General features: G+C 39.7%; 1 protein-coding gene across 2 annotated transcripts; it reads left to right on the top strand.

The window, feature by feature from the left end:
- Window positions 1–2926: 2926 nt before the first annotated feature.
- Window positions 2927–11166, top strand: LOC149107539 (uncharacterized). Of its 2 annotated transcripts, none has more exons than XM_089295151.1 (3): window positions 2927–2994; window positions 5432–9170; window positions 10053–11166. In XM_089295151.1, the coding sequence occupies exon 2, from the start codon at window positions 5452–5454 to the stop codon at window positions 9166–9168; it is 3717 nt and encodes a 1238-aa protein (XP_089151277.1). In that variant the 5' UTR covers window positions 2927–2994; window positions 5432–5451; the 3' UTR covers window positions 9169–9170; window positions 10053–11166. The 2 variants fall into 2 exon arrangements, with proteins under 2 accessions (XP_089151277.1, XP_089151276.1); XM_089295150.1 differs by having other exon boundaries at window positions 2944–2994; window positions 4709–9170.
- Window positions 11167–18394: the final 7228 nt, after the last annotated feature.

Genomic DNA, 18394 nt, shown 5'->3' with positions numbered 1-18394 from the left:
GCAAACATGTCTTGGTTGTGTTCTGCGCAACAGGATGTTAGTCATTATTTTCTTTGAAACAATGTCAGCCGCCATGTTGTGACGTCACTGCGCACATGTAACTTTACATGCTTTGTTATTTTTATGCAGTTCACCTGTATTGTGATGTAGTTTGAGGCTGATTTATGAAAGCTCAGGATCCGAGAAAACACTGTTTAAAGTAAAAATCAACAAAGGCAGAAGAAGAAAACTGTGTTTTTTTTTTATCATTTATAAGGTAATCTATCTGTGTTTGAAAGCTTATAAAGAATCCCTGACTAGGCGAGAAAAAACCGTTGTTTGATGTATCGATTTTGCACCGGGATTTTGCATAATAAGGGTTACGTTGTTACAGTGTTTGAAAAAGCTCGCGTTAATCAAGTCGCAGCGAAGTAACGTGTAGATATTAAGAAGTACAGGGAAATCAACCCATTCGATGGACAACACAGCGCCATATCTATGAAATGGCCTGTTTAGAAATTGCCATCATGGGTTTTATGTCAATTGCGTGGGTCGGAGAGTGCCATGATGACTAAATAGGCGGCTTAAGCAACGACGACGGCGACGCCGAGGACTGCGTCCAGTCAAAAATCAATTTTTATTTTACCAGCGAAATTCGCGATTATCTTGATCTGTTCAGTACCCCAATGGCTCTGAAAACGTGCTCAGGCTAACCATGCAACCACAGCGTTCAATTTCAAATGGAATTACGAAAATTAGCCGTTGTCGTTCGCCTTCCTCAGACTACACAGAACTTGGTCATTTCATGTTGTTGTTGTTGTGCAGAGGACGGCAAAGAAATGTACAAAGATTTATAACGCACGTGCACAGCCATTGTTTTGCTCATTAAACCTTATGTTTGGACATTGTCTTCGCCGCCGTCGTCGTAGTTTGCTTAAACTCCCTAATATTTCAGGTAAACAAATATCTTGCCGTTTTTCGGATTAATTTCAAACGATTAATTAACTCGCGAATCAGCTAACATAGCATTCGGCTACCTTAGCTCGCTGTTAGTGCAGTGCTATTTAATGAAAATTTATTTGCATCTAAACTTGAGTCATGCTTGGCGCCCAAGCCTTCAACGAGTTTGTCAGTGTTGTCGCAATCTCCTTAAAACGTAAGTATAAATTGTTTGCTTACACGCACTATATGCTCTCATCAAGACGACTTGCTAAAAATTCGGGTTTTTTAAACTTTCTTTTCTTTTAAAACATAAATCATACTGATTGATCTACTATCAAAATCAGAAGCATATTATTTACTTCTATCGAAATACACGGCGTCCTTAGTAATAATAATAATAATAATAATAATCAATATTTAAACAGGGTGACCCCTTCAGTCGCAGGACTGGTATCAACGGGGGCCCTGTATAACGTAAAATAAAAAGAGCATGTATAAATAATATATATCTATAAAAAAAAACTAACTACTTTAAAAGATACGCTGAAATGTTTAAAAAATTTAAAAGCTTAAAAAGGTAATAGCGTTCTCATAAAAATTGGATATAGAATTGAAAATGTTCTAAAAAATAACCTAAGAATGCCGACTGTTTCCAAACCAGTATCAACGTGAAGAATCGGTTACTGAATTTTTTTTTTTTTTTAAAAAGTTGCGTCTCCTCGATCAAATCTACAAGCGGTAATGAGGGACTGGTGGTTGATCGCCGGGTGGGTGTTCAAAGCGCGAGCAAAGACCTGTTTACATTATAAGTTACTAATTTGTCACTGACTGTTTTTAAGATGTTACCTGAACACGTTTCGTTTAGTGCTTAACGGTTTATGGGTTGAATCTGAAAGGCTTTACACGTGATTCAAAAAGGCAGCACGTTAAACGCGCACTGTTAGAGGGCGACATGCAAAATTGGAGAAACGCATCGCGGGACTCACGCGCCTGCTAAACATAGTCTCGCGCGATATTTTCTGAACAGGCCAATAGGCTATTTGCGATTGCCTTTCGCCTCTGTGTCAAAACGAGCGCGCGCGCGCTTATACAGTAGAACCCCGCCTTACGGTCACCTCGTTAATTACGTCACCTCGTTTTTACGGCCAGTCTTTTTTGTCCCGGCGAAACGCCCATACATTTTCTCATAAGAAAACCCCGTTAATCCGGCCACTCTGTTAATACGGCCAACAGCCACATTCTGAAATCCCAACTGTATAATCGTCTATAATTTTACCCGGTTAATATAATACGGCCTCTCGAACCAGTTACGGTCATCTTTCCATTGTTATTATTGTAGGTTTTGATTGAACTCTCAACTTTTTTTAAAATCAAACTTGCATGTTTAACGCTTGTTAAAGAGCTGTCGCTTAAAAGTGAGTTGTGATGTCTGTCAAGAAGTCACTTAAAATAAACCAGTTATGAAATTTGATCCTACCCCGTTAACATCATACGGCCACCCCGTTAATACGGTGAAGTTTTCATGGCCAGTTGGTGGCCACTGTATTGAATCACATGTAAAATCTTTCAGTTTCAAATGATGAAGGTAAAAGCACTCAATAACCGAAACTCTTGAAGTAACATCTTAAAAACAGTCAATGACAAACCACAAGCTTACAATATCATCTACTGACTACAATAAGTCAATGTTTAAATATGCGTTTACATGATGAAAAAGAGTTCTTTTTTTTAGGTCGGAATTTTACCCGCCCACTCTTCCTCGACTCATTTTTTTTACCGATAGTTTACATGAAAAAAGGTTGTCCTTTCTTACCAAGTTCTCGCTCATGTTCTATAATTATGTCCTTATTAATCATATTTCTGGTTTTCAAATGATCTTCTGCAAAAATCACGCGCAGACAAACATTTCGTTTCTTTTGTTTCCACTTGGCATGTCAGATGCTGCGAAACTGAAATGATTTTTAGGATGGATAATTTATGCTAGCAACACAGTTATAAGCAGTAACACACAAACGCACCTCTACAGTTTTTGTTTGGGAGAACGAACGGCTGAACACAGGCTACTGCGCAACGGTAAGTTAGTCGTTATTTTGTTCAAATCAATGCATTATTTGGGCTTCCACCGATAACATTTAACATATTATTCGAGATATCACAAAAACCTCCTCAAATGATGTAATGCTTGGCCGAGTTAAGACGCAGAGTTCCCGGATTTAAAACCTCTGCTAGCACAAATCTGCTAGCAGTCTATTAATGATTTGCCTCAGGAAATGCTACATGACCCGCCCGACCATTTCTTCGGATTCCGTACGTTCAAGCTTATGAATAGACTACAATGATCAAGAACGCACCTTTATATTTAGTTGACACAGAAACTGCCCACCTACCGGCACCAAGTAGAACTTCAAATCGTACCATGACACTACAAACAAATGTTCTTTACCGTGTAAATGCACTGCATGGCTTTGCTGGACGACCTATACGGAAGTCAGTTTCGGGATGTTCTGTACAAGCAACATCACTTACCGATAAAACTCGAACTCATTCGTTGTTATACAGCTTGATTTAAATCCATTAAAACTTCTCTAGATTTTATAATGATACTTTTTCTCGGAATTTTGAGAGACTCGCCAACTTTAGTTTAGTTTCAGTTTCGACTTTTTTCAGTGCGAACTTCACTGTGGTAAGAAAAACTAATCTCTCATTTATTTCAACCAGTCCAAATTAAACTCGAAACTGTTCGGTAAAACTTGGTTTGATTTTGTTTGATTGATAACACTGGTATCCATGGCGCACAAAGCTAGCCAATTTACGCGTATCACGTTACCCTGTTGGGAGGAATGAGGCACTGAGTATAACAAGGAATAAATCTGAACAGGTTGATTTTGTGACCTGTAGCTATCGATGCGTATTTCGGGCTTCTTGAGCTACTTTTAGCTTCTGAGGGAGAGTTAAAGAAGAATCGCGATTCACTGTTTTTTATTCCATATCCCGACATTGATTTTAAAAGAGTCTTTCATTCCACTTGCCGGAGAGTGCAAATCATGTTTAAACCTGAAGATGTTTACATTCAGTATCTCGGCGTTACAATTTTTATGCGTTTTAAAACCCATCTCGCATACCGCCAAACAGATTCGTTATATGATCATCAGTTTTCCTGGAATTACGTGAAACACCCAAATGTTTCGTAGGTGCCATGCACTTTTCCAAGGGAACTCTACTGAGGCTGGAGTCCATCACTAGGAGCGTGCAACTCCCATACTAAACCTATATCACGGCAGTTTTACAGACAGGTCTATTTTTAGGCTTCTTTTCCCGCAAAATAGGTCAGTTTCGGTCAATATGGGTGCGCATCACTAAGGAAAAAAATGGCCAACCTTATATCAGGAGCCCATCACTTCTACCGGTGTAATGATGACGTCAGTTAACAATAAATTCCGTGCTTGTAATTGGTCACTGAAGTTCCTATGGGGGTCTGAATTCGGGATAAATTCAAACAAAAAATAGATCGATCTGTGAAAACGCCGTGACCAGAATATAGGGTAGCTGCACGCTCTTAGTGATTTGCTCCTGACTGAGGTAAGAACCTAATCTTGTATTTTTTGCCTTGTTAGTTGAAAAATATATCTTTGGGATATTCATAACATCACATAGTGAAGCTTAATCGAACAAATTTTCCTCCAAGTTTTTTCACTCAAATTTCGAAGCCTTTTCGCGCGTATTTCAAGCTCAGTTAACCCAATCGCTCTGATCTGGGCATTATCGGAAAGATCTTTTCCTGTTGCAGACCTTGAGTAGAGGTAATGCCGATTATGGTCAAAGGTGTTGACGTCAGAAGTGGAACAAAGGACAATGCTCATCAAGGCCGGTTTCGGCCTGCACAGGAGTCAAGATAATTAAAGTGTGCTTGCAGTACTGATCCCTCCTATTCACGGTCGATAACACATTCAGTAAAGAAACGGGGAATTTATGTAATATATCAAACACGAAAGACCGTGTTTGACCACATTTTCAAACACCGAGAAGAGAGTTGAAAATACGACGCGCAGCAGAGTATTTTTGATGAACTTCGAGGTATTTGGATATGTGGTCAAACACTGTCTTGAGTGTTTGATATATCTTCTCAATCAAAACTAAAACTAAGGAGAAAACGGAGAAATGAAATCGTGAAAATCTATGCTAATAAAGTTCAGATATCCAAACACCGTCACGGTCATGATTTCGTTTGCTTTAACTTGATGAATTATTAATGACTTTGAGAAGACTTCTTCAGGTTATTTTTCGTTGTAATGGAAAGGTTTGATAAAGTCTGAGCACGAGGTGAAAACCTTCTAGTCTGAGTCAAACCAACGTGTCCCATCTTGCATAAAACGGCCAGCTAGGAGCCAATACCAGGCTCACCTCCAGCATTAAGTTCGCCGGTACTCATTTATACACGTAGGAGAAGAGAAGTACAAAAGTATAATGTTATTTTACACTATAGAGCTTGAGTGGTATTTTCTTTTTACAGGGCTTACAGAGGAGGACAAAATGAACAATCTAGACGACGTTTTTCAAGTCATCTGTGTTGGTTTGGCTATTGCAACTTTCCTTCTCAACACCGGTCGGGGTGTAAAAGCTATAGAGGTCTGTAAAGAATGTTTGATTTTCGTAAATAATGTGATGCCGAAAGAAAAGGAGGAGCAGGTTGTTAAATTAGTTAGCACTGCTATCTATAAAACAATCTTCATGGCGTATTGTCTTATCTTTGATTACACAAATGCCATAAAATACGGCAAGCAACTTCTTGACATTTACCTAGAGCGTGGAAAAGCAGGCGAAGATGAAGGCATTCCATTATTAGAACTAGCCATGATCTATGAAAAACAATTTAAATATGTAGAGGCAGGAAAACTTTATGAGAAAGCGATCAATATCATGAGAGAAATTGGTCACAGGAGAGGAGAAGCAGCCGCTTACGGAAACTTAGGAGTTGTGTTTGAATCTCTTGGTGAATACGATAAAGCTATAGAATATCTTGGGGAAGCACTTACTATCACAATTGAAATTGGTGACAGAGCAGAAGAAGCGAGCTGTTACGCAAACTTAGCAACTGTGTTTCGATCTCGTGGTGAATATGACAAAGCTAAAGAGTATCTTGAGAAAGCACAAGCGATCCAAATTGAAATTGGTGACAGAGCAGGAGAAGCAATCTGTTACGGAAACTTAGGAACTGTGTTTCTATCTCGTGGTGAATATGACAAAGCTAAAGAGTATCTTGAGAACGCACTAGCGATCCAAATTGAAATTGGTGACAGAGCAGGAGAAGCAGGCTCTTACGGAAACTTAGGAACCGTGTTTATGTCTCTTGGAGAGTATCACAAAGCTAAAGAATATACTGAGAAAGCACTTGCAATCAGAATTGAAATTGGTGACGAAGAAGGAGAAGCGACAGATTACGGGAACTTAGGGGCTAACTTTAAATCTCTTGGAGAATATGACAAAGCTAAAGAGTATCTTGAAAAAGCACTAGCGATCCAAATTGAAATTGGTGACAGAGCAGGAGAAGCAATCTGTTACGGAAACTTAGGAACTGTGTTTCTATCTCGTGGTGAATATGACAAAGCTAAAGAGTATCTTGAAAAAGCACTAGCGATCCAAATTGAAATTGGTGACAGAGCAGGAGAAGCAAGGTGTTACGGAAACTTAGGAACCGTGTTTATGTCTCTTGGAGAGTATCACAAAGCTAAAGAATATACTGAGAAAGCACTTGCAATCAGAATTGAAATCGGTGACAAAGAAGGAGAAGCGACAGGTTACGGGAACTTAGGGGCTAACTTTAAATATCTTGGAGAATATGACAAAGCTAAAGAGTATCTTGAGAAAGCACTTGCGATCAGAATTGAAATTGGTGACAAAGAAGGAGAAGCGACAGATTACGGGAACTTAGGGGTTAACTTTAAATCTCTTGGAAAATATGACAAAGCTAAAGAGTATCTTGAGAAAGCACTAGCGATCCAAATTGATATTGGTGACAGAGCAGGAGAAGCAGGCTCTTACGGAAACTTAGGAACCGTGTTTATGTCTCTTGGAGAGTATCACAAAGCTAAAGAATATACTGAGAAAGCACTTGCGATCAGAATTGAAATTGGTGACAAAGAAGGAGAAGCGGCAGATTACGGGAACTTAGGGGCTAACTTTAAATCTCTTGGAGAATATGACAAAGCTAAAGAGTATCTTGAGAAAGCACTTGCGATCAGAATTGAAATTGGTGACAGAGCAGGAGAAGCAAGCTGCTACGGAAACTTAGGAACTGTGTTTCAAAGCGCTTGTGACTATGGCAGAGCTAAAGAATATCGTGAGAAAGCACTTGCGATCACGAGTAAAATTAAAGACAGATATGGAGAAGCAGCAGATTACATAAACTTAGGAAGTGAGTTTCTATCTCGTGGTAAATACGAGGAAGCTAAAGAAAAACTTGACAAAGCACTTGCAATCACCGTTGAAATTGGTCACAGAGAAGGAGAAGCATACTGTTACGGAACCTTAGGAGCTGTGTTTCAATCTCTTGGTGAATATGACAAAGCCAAACAATATTATGAGAAAGGACTATTGATAAGAAAAGAAATTGGTGACAGAGACGGAGAAGCAGCAGATTACCACAACTTAGGTTCATTGTTTCATTCTACCGGTGAACCTGTCGTTGCTGAAGGTTATCTTGAGAGGGCACTTTCAATTAGTCAAGATATTGGAGACCTTGACAAAGAGTTTGCATGTCTTTGTACACTTACAACGGTGAAGATGACCCAAGAAAAGATCCAGGAGGCATTTGACTATCTGATCTTGAGTATGGAAAAAAGCGAAAGTCTGCGTGCTTTTCTAAGAGACAACGATCAATTTAAAGTATCGCTTTCAGATACTCACAGCATTCCTTATTGTAATCTTGCTGCCTTCCTTGTTTCTTCGGGGAATCCTAACAAAGCCCTTTATGTTACAGAGTTGGCACGCGCTAGGGCCTTGGCAGACTTGATGGAAACTCGGTACTCTGTTGAAAGGCAAATCTCTGCTGATCAGCAATCTTGGATTGGTATAGAGAATATTATGAAACAAGAAAGCAACTGCTCTTGTCTGTGCATTTCTAGTCATGGAGAGGAAATGTTTCTGTGGATTCTCAAAACAAGCGGAGCCATCCATTTTCGAACAATAACAGTAAATGAAAGCGATATCGCTGCCGGATCATCTGACAGCTTGGATGATTATTTTGCTAAAAGCCTCCGCAGCTTTGGTATTTTACCCGAAGAGGATTGCGAAGATCGATCTTTAAATGACATTGAGCCAAAACCAGATGTCTCTCAGGAAGAGGAGCTCGCAACTTTGCGACAAGGAAGAGGTGAGAATGATCCCGAACAGAATCTAACCTTGTTCTACAATATGCTCATCGCTCCTGTGGCCGACTTACTTGAGGGGTCCGAGATCATCATTGTTCCTGATCCCTGCTTGTTCCATGTTCCATTTCCAGCTTTACTTGATGACAGTGGAAACTACTTATCAGACACGTTTAGGATTCGCATTGTTCCTTCCTTGACCACTCTCAAATGCATCCAGGACAGTCCTACTGACTATCACAGTCAGTGTGGTGTTCTGATAGTCGGTGATCCCGAGGTTGGTAGAGTGCGTTACAATAGTCGTCGTACAACCTTCACACCATTACCCTTTGCAAGAAAGGAGGCAGAGATGATTGGCCGACTGCTGAGCGTTCCGCCTTTGCTAGGAGAGAAAGCAACCAAGCAGGTGGTACTTGAAAGGCTTCCTTCAGTAGGTCTGATACATTTTGCTGCACACGGTGATGCCAAAAGAGGAGAAATTGCCCTCTGTCCCGTGCGGTCTACTAAGAAGTTTCCTAATGAAAAAGAGTACGTTTTGACAATGTCTGACATTTCACAAGTTCAGCTACGAGCCAAACTTGTTGTACTTAGTTGTTGTCACAGTGGACGTGGGAAGATCAGAGCCGAGGGAGTTATTGGAATTGCTCGAGCGTTCTTAGGATCCGGTGCACGCTCAGTGTTAGTGGCATTGTGGGCACTTGATGACAAAGCAACAGAGCAGTTCATGAGTCGTTTCTACGAACATCTTGTTGGTGGAGAGAGTGCCAGTGAATCTCTTCACGAGGCCATGAAATGGATGCGGAGTAACGGCTGGTCTGAAGTGAAGCAGTGGGCACCATTTATGCTGATTGGAGATAACGTGTCATTTGAGTTTGGAAAATAAGGGTAAGTTTTCAGATAAGATAACAATAACTTTAGAATTCTCGGGTTTTGAAGCCAGTATCAGTTAACTCGCATTTCATTAGAAGTAGCAAGATCCCGGCAAATCATGCCAATTCTATTTGAAGATTGCTTCAACTCTTTTAGGATTTGTCCCTAAAAATGAAACAGCACGTCAAGGGTGGGGGATTTGATTTCGCTGATATTTTAATTTGCTAAGGATAAGCGAGAGGTTAACAAGAATCCTTACACAGTTTTTCAGGTAGCTATCCTTTCATTTGAGAGAAAAATGCAAAGAACGAAATTCGGTTAAAATCATCATTTGAGGCACTACTGAATTTTCACGCAGGTTTGAGAGCCTTACATGCGAAAAGAAATCATTAATACTATCAGCCTTAAAATATCGAATCTTTTCATTCTTTGCTTATTTCTAAATATTCTTAAACTTATGTCGGGAAATTTTGCGTCCTATCCTTTAGTGCCGCCAGATTCGGGAACTGGGTGTTTAACGTTACTATAAAACATACGTTTGTCAACTTTGTTGACCAATATGAGCGCGCGTATAGTATCTCTGTAATTTTATAACAGTCGATAGCAGCCATTGGCGTATTTCTCACTGCTATAAAATTACGATAATTGGCTGATCCATGGCCGATAAGCACTCGTTTTAATCTCTGGGATCGCGCCAAGTAAGACCCAAACCTTGCTAGTGGCATCTTTTGGATCACAATCCATACAACTGACGGGTTACTGAGCGAATTTAATTTCGGCTCTTGGCTTACTTGAGGCTACTCTACCCTGTCTTCATTAAGCAGAAAATCGTTTCAGTTGGCGAGTGAATCTATTGCACAGTCCCCGCAGTAACTGGTTATTTTCCTGTTTTTATAGAGCCGTTTTGCATCAGTCTTGTACTTGGGTCTGGCATTGAAATCCAAGATGGCCGCCACGAGGCATTATCTCCTTCCACGTATCTCGCCGAAGTTTGAATCAAAGCGACATCTTAATCTTTCAGTGGAATAACTCCGTGATTAATGCGATAGGAAAATAGATTAATTCGATAGGAAAATAGATTAATTCGATAGGAAAATAGTGAGTGAGTAATAAGTGAGTAGTCAGTAATAAGTGATCAAGTCCTGATTTCCCCTTACAAGACCGTTATATTAATCAGAAAGGTGATGAGCATAACGAAAATCATCAACTAGGGAATATTGTCTTGATGAACTCTTAAATTCTCAGAGCTAACATCAACGGAAATGTATGACAATTAGCAGGGAGAATCGTCATTATAAGCTTAGGACAGAACTGAAGATCACTGGCAAGAGGATTCAGCAGACCTCAGTTTTTTCATGAACCTTTTTGAAAACCATGGGTTGTTAAGGGAAACTACTTAATGCCTCCTCCTCCAAGCCAACCTTTACTTAGTATTTATATCAGAAGAGTTGTCCGTTTTGATCACACCCAAAAATTGGCCACTTGGAGTTCGCTCATTCTCTCTATGCCTCTCTTTATCCCTGCTAGGGGTGGGTGGTGATATAAATTTCATGCCTTCAAAACCAGTTGTGTTCCACCAAGGGGCACCCTGTTACCCAAGATTTCTCATGTACTAAGTATACGGCTCTCTGTTATTGATGAACCCTCCTACCACACAGAGCTTTCCTCATTGTAAAAGGCTCAGTGCTTCAGTTCATGTTTATTTGTTTACAGTTACTTCATTCCCAATAAAATGTTTTAATAAACAGTTGTAAAAAAAATCTAAGAAGTGTAAAAAAAGTTCAGCTCTTCAGCCGCACTTGTAAATAGCCAACCGGTGTTTCTCTTGTCAGTTGGGATTCCCCCCATGTGGTCTTCATTTACAGTATGTAACAATCACTTGGTTTACAATAGGTAGTTTTAGGAAGAGTAAACGCATATATTAGAACAGTACACTTTTTGTCCGGCATTGTTAATTTGCTGTCGACGACATTTGTATGATTGCAATAAAGTTGCATTGATTCGTTTAAAATACATTTGTTTTCTTGTATCTTTTACATATTGTAATATCTTTTTCGTCGTTTTATATTTAGCTTTTAAAGTGTAATAGGGCCACTGTAATGGGTCGAGCCTCCTTAAAGAAAGTGGATTGATGTTCTTATTATCAGACGCTGTGGTGACCGCTTTCTCTTTTCCCATTGACCAACAGTCCACAGTTCACCGTGGTAATCATGCATCCCAGTATTCACTAAATTTGTAAATGCATGCCGGGAAGGAATGCGTAATTTTTGGGAGTTTGCATGCATTGCGAATCTTGTAAGCAATCACAGAGTGAAGCAAATATGTCCCGATTGTGCATGTTTCTTCAAAACGATGTATAACTTCAGCATCTCCCCAGGCATACAGAGACATCAACCCATTCCATGAACAATACACCACCATAGCTTTTGAACGGCCTCTTTAGAAAGGAAGGTTTGGATTGCCATCATGGATTTTACACCAGGGGAGGTCTCTGTAAATCTTTGGGTAGGGGTGTGCCGATGGGACACTGAAGTCCTTACCCTATACCTGACTATGATCATGATCAGCTTGATTTAGCGAACCTATTCAAGACTAGACACTGAAACCCCTCCCCTATCCCAGACTAGATATTTTCCAAGTAGACACTTAATCACTATCCAAGTCCAACATACACTAACTAAACAAACATCATACAAAGTCACTTTCGAGTTTCAATTTCTATCATAGAACCCTGGTTAAAGAACCCTATTTTACACTAAATTATGTTACCTTTCAGGTAAATTATATCCTACTCTAGATAAAAACTGCCTGGTTTTAGTCCTATCCCAGACTAAACTGTCCAAAAACCATACATTTTACAGTGGCATATACCCACGTATGTTATATATGGTAGTACCTTCTGGAGGGGGAGAGGTTATATCAATTGCGTTGGATGACAGCGCCATGTAAAGTATACAAAATACTTGCCGAGTATCGGACGTAATTTCGAACGATTTCTAACTTGAGGAATAATCTGCTTTAGTTCAACGTTAGTGCTATGCAATGCAAATTATTTTTCATATCAACTTGAGTCATTTTTTATTCAGTGACGTCATGCTTGGCGCCCAAGCCTTCAACATGGCGGCCAAAATGGCGGACATTCATCGAGTTCTCGCCACGAAGCTTTTGCTATCACAATCTGGTTAAAACGCAAGTATAAACTGTTGCTCACACGCATTATAGACATTATATGCTCTCATGAAAAAGAATTTTAAGAAAAAACTGCAAGAGCTTTTAGTAAAATAATTACTGAACTGGCAAAGCCGCACACTGTAGCACTATCTATGTAACCATATTGTTACGTACGAGGTGGCCTCAACTAAAAGCCTGATGGTTTCTAGAGGTCACCTCGCCTCACATTAAAACATTTATAAATACTGTAAATTAAGTAAAAAGACAAAAATAAACAGAATATCAAAATTAAACAGAATATCAGAAATTGCTAAAACTTCGGTCTTTTTAACCTTCCGTTTTCTTTCAAAACTTGAACCGCAAATAGGCCATTTTGCAGTTGTGTGCTCAGTTACCTGGCCTTTGAATGCAAGCGAGGCTGGAGGTGACCTTGCTTTGATACAGACCTCTCTGCTTTTCTCATTCAAATGCCAGCTAGCTAGCATGAGAGCAACTTGATTTACACAACAAAAGTGGTGAGGTGATGGCGATGCCTGTATCAAAACAAGTTCGCTGCCATTCAGAGGCCAGGTCACTGAGCAAACAACTGTAAAATGGTCTATTAGGGAGTTCAAGGCCTCGTCCACACGTATCCAGATATTTTTGAATCTGCAACTTCTTCTTCCCGGATTCAAAATTTTTCTCCGTCCACACGAAGCAAAAATATCCGGATTCGCTGCCGAATTCGCCGGATGCTTGTGGACGGAAGCCGTATCCAGAAAGAAAAAGTTGCGGATTCAAAAATATCCGGATACGTGTAGACGGGGCCGAAGACAACGTTGATTGAAAAAATGAATTTATACTTTGCCTGCAAGTTTCGCGATACTGGAGTCTAGAACCAGTCTGGAACACTGCGATAAATCTGAAATAAAAAAAGTCAAAGCAGAATTTGGTCATTTCAAGTTGTTGTTTTGCAGAGAACGGCAAAGAAATTTATCAAAAATTATAACGCACGCACAGCGCCATTGTTCTGCACATTAAACCTTTAGTTTAGCGACGTTCCCGTTTCCGTTGCCGTAGTGGTTTTCTTTAACTCCCTATTGAAATACGCCGCGTGCCAAGAGATCCAAACCAGTATCAGTGTAACTGAAAGTAAATTTTAAGCTGAACCTTTTTTAGCCTGCTTCTCCTCGATCAATTCCACAGGCGATAGTAAAGGGATTCAATGAGGGACTTGTGATTAAGCGCCGAGCGCAGGTGTTGAATGCACGAGTGGATGGAGGTTTACTCACCCACCCCTCCCTCCCGTGCATTAACGTGAAAAATATTTGTCCCTTCTTACTGCGACAAGAATTGGCCTTTTCACTAATGGTCTATTATTGTGTCCTGATTAATCATTTCCCTGATGGACAAGGTGTCTATGGAAAACACACTCGTGAAATCAGAGATGCAAGGTTCCTAAAACAGGATCTCATGACGATGGGCTCGTCATGACCCTTTTGATTTGATGTTTGGGAAAACTAATGTCGGGTACGTCGGTAATTTTCTGCCCGATCCCAATGAACATAGAAAACGCTTAATCATTGATAAATGGTAAGCGTGCAGTGGGCAACTATCGACCTTTTACGATACCTGAAAAAATTCTCGCGCGCTCATTGGCTAATTTCCCGGCATTGTCAATAAGCAGACAGACAAATGAATTTGTAATTTGTGCGATGCGTCAACGAGCGAGAGCGGACAATTTGACAATTTGTGTATTGTAAAAAACCAGAAGCATATCACCTAGTGATATGCTTTTGAAAAAACAAACTGACGTCAGTTTTTAATGCGTCTGTCCTGTTATTGACAATGAATTTCGTCATAACATTGTCAAAGTAGTCTGCGGATCCACGAGGCGATAGCCGAGTGGATCCACAACTACTTTGACATTAGCGAAGCGCGCGTTCTGATTTGGCTATTACGCTCGATCCATTTGCCCGTGGGTTGCACGCTGACACCAGTTTGTTTATTTGTACTTTTTCTCGGTAAATTTTTTCATCGATGTTGACACTTTGTAAAACATAATTCCTATTTTTCTTCTCCTAAAATATGGAAAAATCTAATAATTCTTCCGGAGATGAGGAATATTATTCCTGTAAGCTACCAAATTTCGAGCTTAAGTTTTTTGCTTGTTTTTGACTTCTTGCTCAACTTGTTGAACAAAGGCACTCCGTACTCGGAGACGGACCACAAAAACAACAAACTGGTCTGTATCAGCCTTTCGAAGTTAGCAATGCATTGCGAAAATTTTAGACAGAATTTTCTAGCGATTTTACGACAATAAAATTCAGCACAAGCTTTCACTGTAAAACTTTCCTGGCATCGAAAGCCACTTAAATGCTTTCGGCAAACAAAACTTGAACATGAGAGCTTTATTAACAAATCTCTGTTTTTGAAGTCTTACTTACCAAATCCTTCTGTTCCAAAAACGTTATAAAGGTAAGAGTTTTTCTGAGCTTTAATAGAGGAAGTTTTATCAAATATTAGTGGCCTCTGATGCATGAATTATTTCAGTTCCCGGGTTTTAGTTCTGCTCGAAAGCACGTTGCTCGATCGTAAATTGAACTCTTGAAGAAACAGCCGCTCGAAGAAAAGACTGCATTGTGTACAAATATAAGCTTACATTTTTCTGACATTTTCCTAAGGTCCCAGTCTTCTGTTCATTTAAAGCTTATTTTACCAAATCACGAAAATGACAGAGATCATTTTTAAAAGCCATTTATGTGTTCAAGTTCAGCCTTAGACGCGAAACTCATCAAATATTTAAAATGAAGTGGAAAGGAAAACGTAACCCACAAACCTGCTATTGAATAACTGACATCTCAAACAGCTCAAAACCAAGGGTGTTTGTTCCCTTTCTTCCCCACTCTCGCTTTCAAGAAATGTCTGGTTCCATGTTGTTCTTTCCTTTTGTCGAAGAGGCCGTGAAGGACAGAGAGCTCAACCACCAAAAGCTTCAACCATGTGCAGTTTGTTTCCAATTCTTCGGAAGACTGATCCAAATTTAAGCTTAACCAATTTTTGACAACTGCTTAGACCGACTGTAATTTTCGTTTATTGTCAGCTTGACATTTAGGTTAACTCAACATTTTGAAATTGTTTGTTTGAATCGGCTTACATGAAGTCAAAAGCGCGATAAACCGCGCGAAAAATGTTCATTCAAAACTCTGACAAAGCGACACATCAAAATTTCTCTTGGATCGCGCCGAGGTTGTAGTTCTCGGGCAAACAGACAATCTTAATCGAATCAGGTAATCTAAATATCAAGCTGAAAACAAACGAAAATTGCAGTCGGTAAAAGCGTTTCTCAAAGATTGGTTGAGCTTAAATTTGGATCAGTTTTCCGAAGAACTGAAAACAAACTGCACATGGTTGAAGCTTTTGGTGGCTGAGCTCTCCGACTCGTCGGCAAAAGGAAAGAACAATATGGGACCAGACATTTCTTACAAGCGAGAGAGGAGAAGAAAGCGAACAAACACCTCTGGCTTAGAGCTTTTTGAGATGTTCTTATTCAATAGCAGGTTTGTGGGTTACGTTTTTCTTTCCAGTTCGTTTTAAATTGATAAGTTGCGCGTCTACGGCTGACCTTGAACACATGAATGGCTTTTAAAACTGATTTCTGTCACTTTCGTTATTTTGTAAAATAAGCTTGAATAAACAGAAGACTGAGGCCTAAAGGAAAATGTCAAAAATGTGAGCTTATATTTGTGCACGATGCAGTCTTTCCTTCGAGCGGCTGTTTCTTCAAGAGTTCAATTCATGATCGAGCGCCAAGCATTCGAGGGAAACTAAAACCAGATAATTCATCAGAGGGTACCAATATTTGAAAAACTTCCTTTATTAAAGCTCAAAAATATTAACTTTAACATTTTTGAAACAAGATTTCGTATGTAAGACTTCGCAAACAGAGATTTATTAAAGCTGTCATGTTCAAGTTTTGTTCACCGAAAGCATTTAAATGGCTTTCGATACCAGAAAAGCAAAACCTAAACAGCAGTTGAAGTTGACGGAGCGGCCGGGAACAAATATGTCGTAGGCCTCTTTAAGGACCATGATTTTGCTTTACCAATGGATATTGGATGTATTGGATTAGCTCGATATCTCTAGTAAAATTCTCGATCACAAACTGTCCAAACTTAAAAACTTGTGGGCACGATTTAAAAATTGCCTGCTCATGTTGCAAGAGATAATTAGCGACTGATCACCAAATTCAATATGGCAAACCCTCAGTAAAAGAACAAATTAATCTGGATCGTTGGTGAGAAAGAGATCAATTAAAGTTAATGAACTTTGTGTAATTCGTGTAGGCTTTTGGATAAGCTGAATTTCTTTTCTTTTTTCTCTTTTTTTTTCTCAGAGCTTCAATGAGCTTGCCGAATTCTCTGAACCTTCCAATCTGATTGGTTCTAGGAGAGGACGGAAATTGACATCTTGCCCGCTCACACCACAATTGCGCCCGGGTTGATCGTGCCAAGGTCGACGCGAAGAAGTTCAGAAGTTTCCACCAGTTTATCGCTCTGTTACCGTTGTTATGTTATGGCTTGCAATTCTTCAGAAAGGTGAGTGTTCGTTTGATTTAGCCGATAAAATTTAGTTTTAGTGAGTTCACTGTTCGTGTTGTTGTTTAGAAAATCTTCCATGCCTGCCGTTTTCAAATTGTAAAACACCATGGTGGTTAAACTACACTACTCAGTTTGAACTGTTTATTTTTCGTTTTTGTTTTGCCCGAAACCAAATGTCTCTCAAATTTCCTTCAGCAGTCATCGAGTCTAATCATTTGAACATTTGAAAACAACTGAACCAAAAATAAATATAAATTAATTAACGACCTAATTAGCGACTTTGGACGACGCCTGCATGGTACAGAATACGCGCATGTTAGAAGATTTTGCAAAACAACTTTCCAGGCACTTTAAGGTTTAATTTCTTTAACTACCGAATAACCAGTCCATGTAAGGTATATTGGTGCACCAATATTCACTGCATATCAGTCACAACTGACGTGAAGATATCATAACATAGGAAAAAAAACTTTTATAAATCAACTACAACTTTCTCCTACCTGCCCTGCTGAGACATGCGTGTCTTGTTTTTCCTATTTACGTTTTCTACAGTTTTCACAACGGAAAACCACAATAGTCTGTATGAAGCGTCGAAAGGCCCGCCATGATTTCAAACGTCTTAACGTAGTGGTAGTAGTGGACAACTGCATTCCAGTCAGTTCCAACGTACTTCAAGTATGCAAGTCTTTCTTTACTCTGAAAATCGTTTCCAACTATCTGTCCTTTGCGCACGCAAGTGAAAACTTCCCGTTTTTGTTTGTTATGTTCCGTTCTAAACGTGAGGTAAACTTTACTTAAATGGATCAACCTCCTTTCAAACGTCCGGTGAATGTTCAACGAGGAGCAAGTGAATGTCTCAACGACTCTTTACGCTGATACAACGTAGACCACAACCTTTCGGGTTATTCCGAATATGACAAAAAAAAACTCACCAAATAATTGCTTTGACAATAATGATTAAAAGCTAGTAATGATAATAACATCAAGAGGCGATGTGGTCACGTGGTTAGAGCCCAGAATTCCTGGTTTAAGTCTATCTTATCCGCCAGCTGGTGCTACATTTGACGGTCTCGAATATCAGTCTACCTCTTGTTGGAATTTTTGCTATGAAGACCGTGAGTTCATTGTGGCCACGTCAAAAATGAAGATTGGTAATACCGATAAATATGGGTTATTGACCAAGTGTAAGGTCAAGATGGCTGGATATTGGCCAAGTTCTTTTTTTGCGTGTTTATGGACCGAGACGGAGTCGAGCTCCATAAACAAGCAAAAAAAGAACGAGGCCAATATCCAGTCATCTTGACCAAACAAGCTTGCTCAATAAAGGATTTATTATACGGCTTTCGGGGAAATTTTTCTTGCGGGACACGGAGGGTAGTCCCGAGCGGGCAAGATAGCTCCATCTTGCCCGCTCGGGTAGCCAATCACAGCGCAGGATTTGAGCGACGGAACAGGCCATATAATAATACACCTTATTCGTGTTCTCGG

Source organism: Orbicella faveolata, unplaced genomic scaffold (genome assembly GCF_042242905.1).
Source record: "Orbicella faveolata isolate gen_17 unplaced genomic scaffold, um_ofav_v1 contig_26, whole genome shotgun sequence".
NCBI classification, from domain to species: Eukaryota; Metazoa; Cnidaria; class Anthozoa; order Scleractinia; family Merulinidae; genus Orbicella; species Orbicella faveolata.
Note: the sequence above shows the minus strand (reverse complement) of the source record. Positions and strands in the feature narration are given on the sequence as shown.

Excerpts from the sequence above, each read along its gene's own strand:
- LOC149107539 (XM_089295150.1), top strand. The coding sequence starts at position 5,386 with ATGTTATTTTACACTATAGAGCTTGAGTGGTATTTTCTTTTTACAGGG.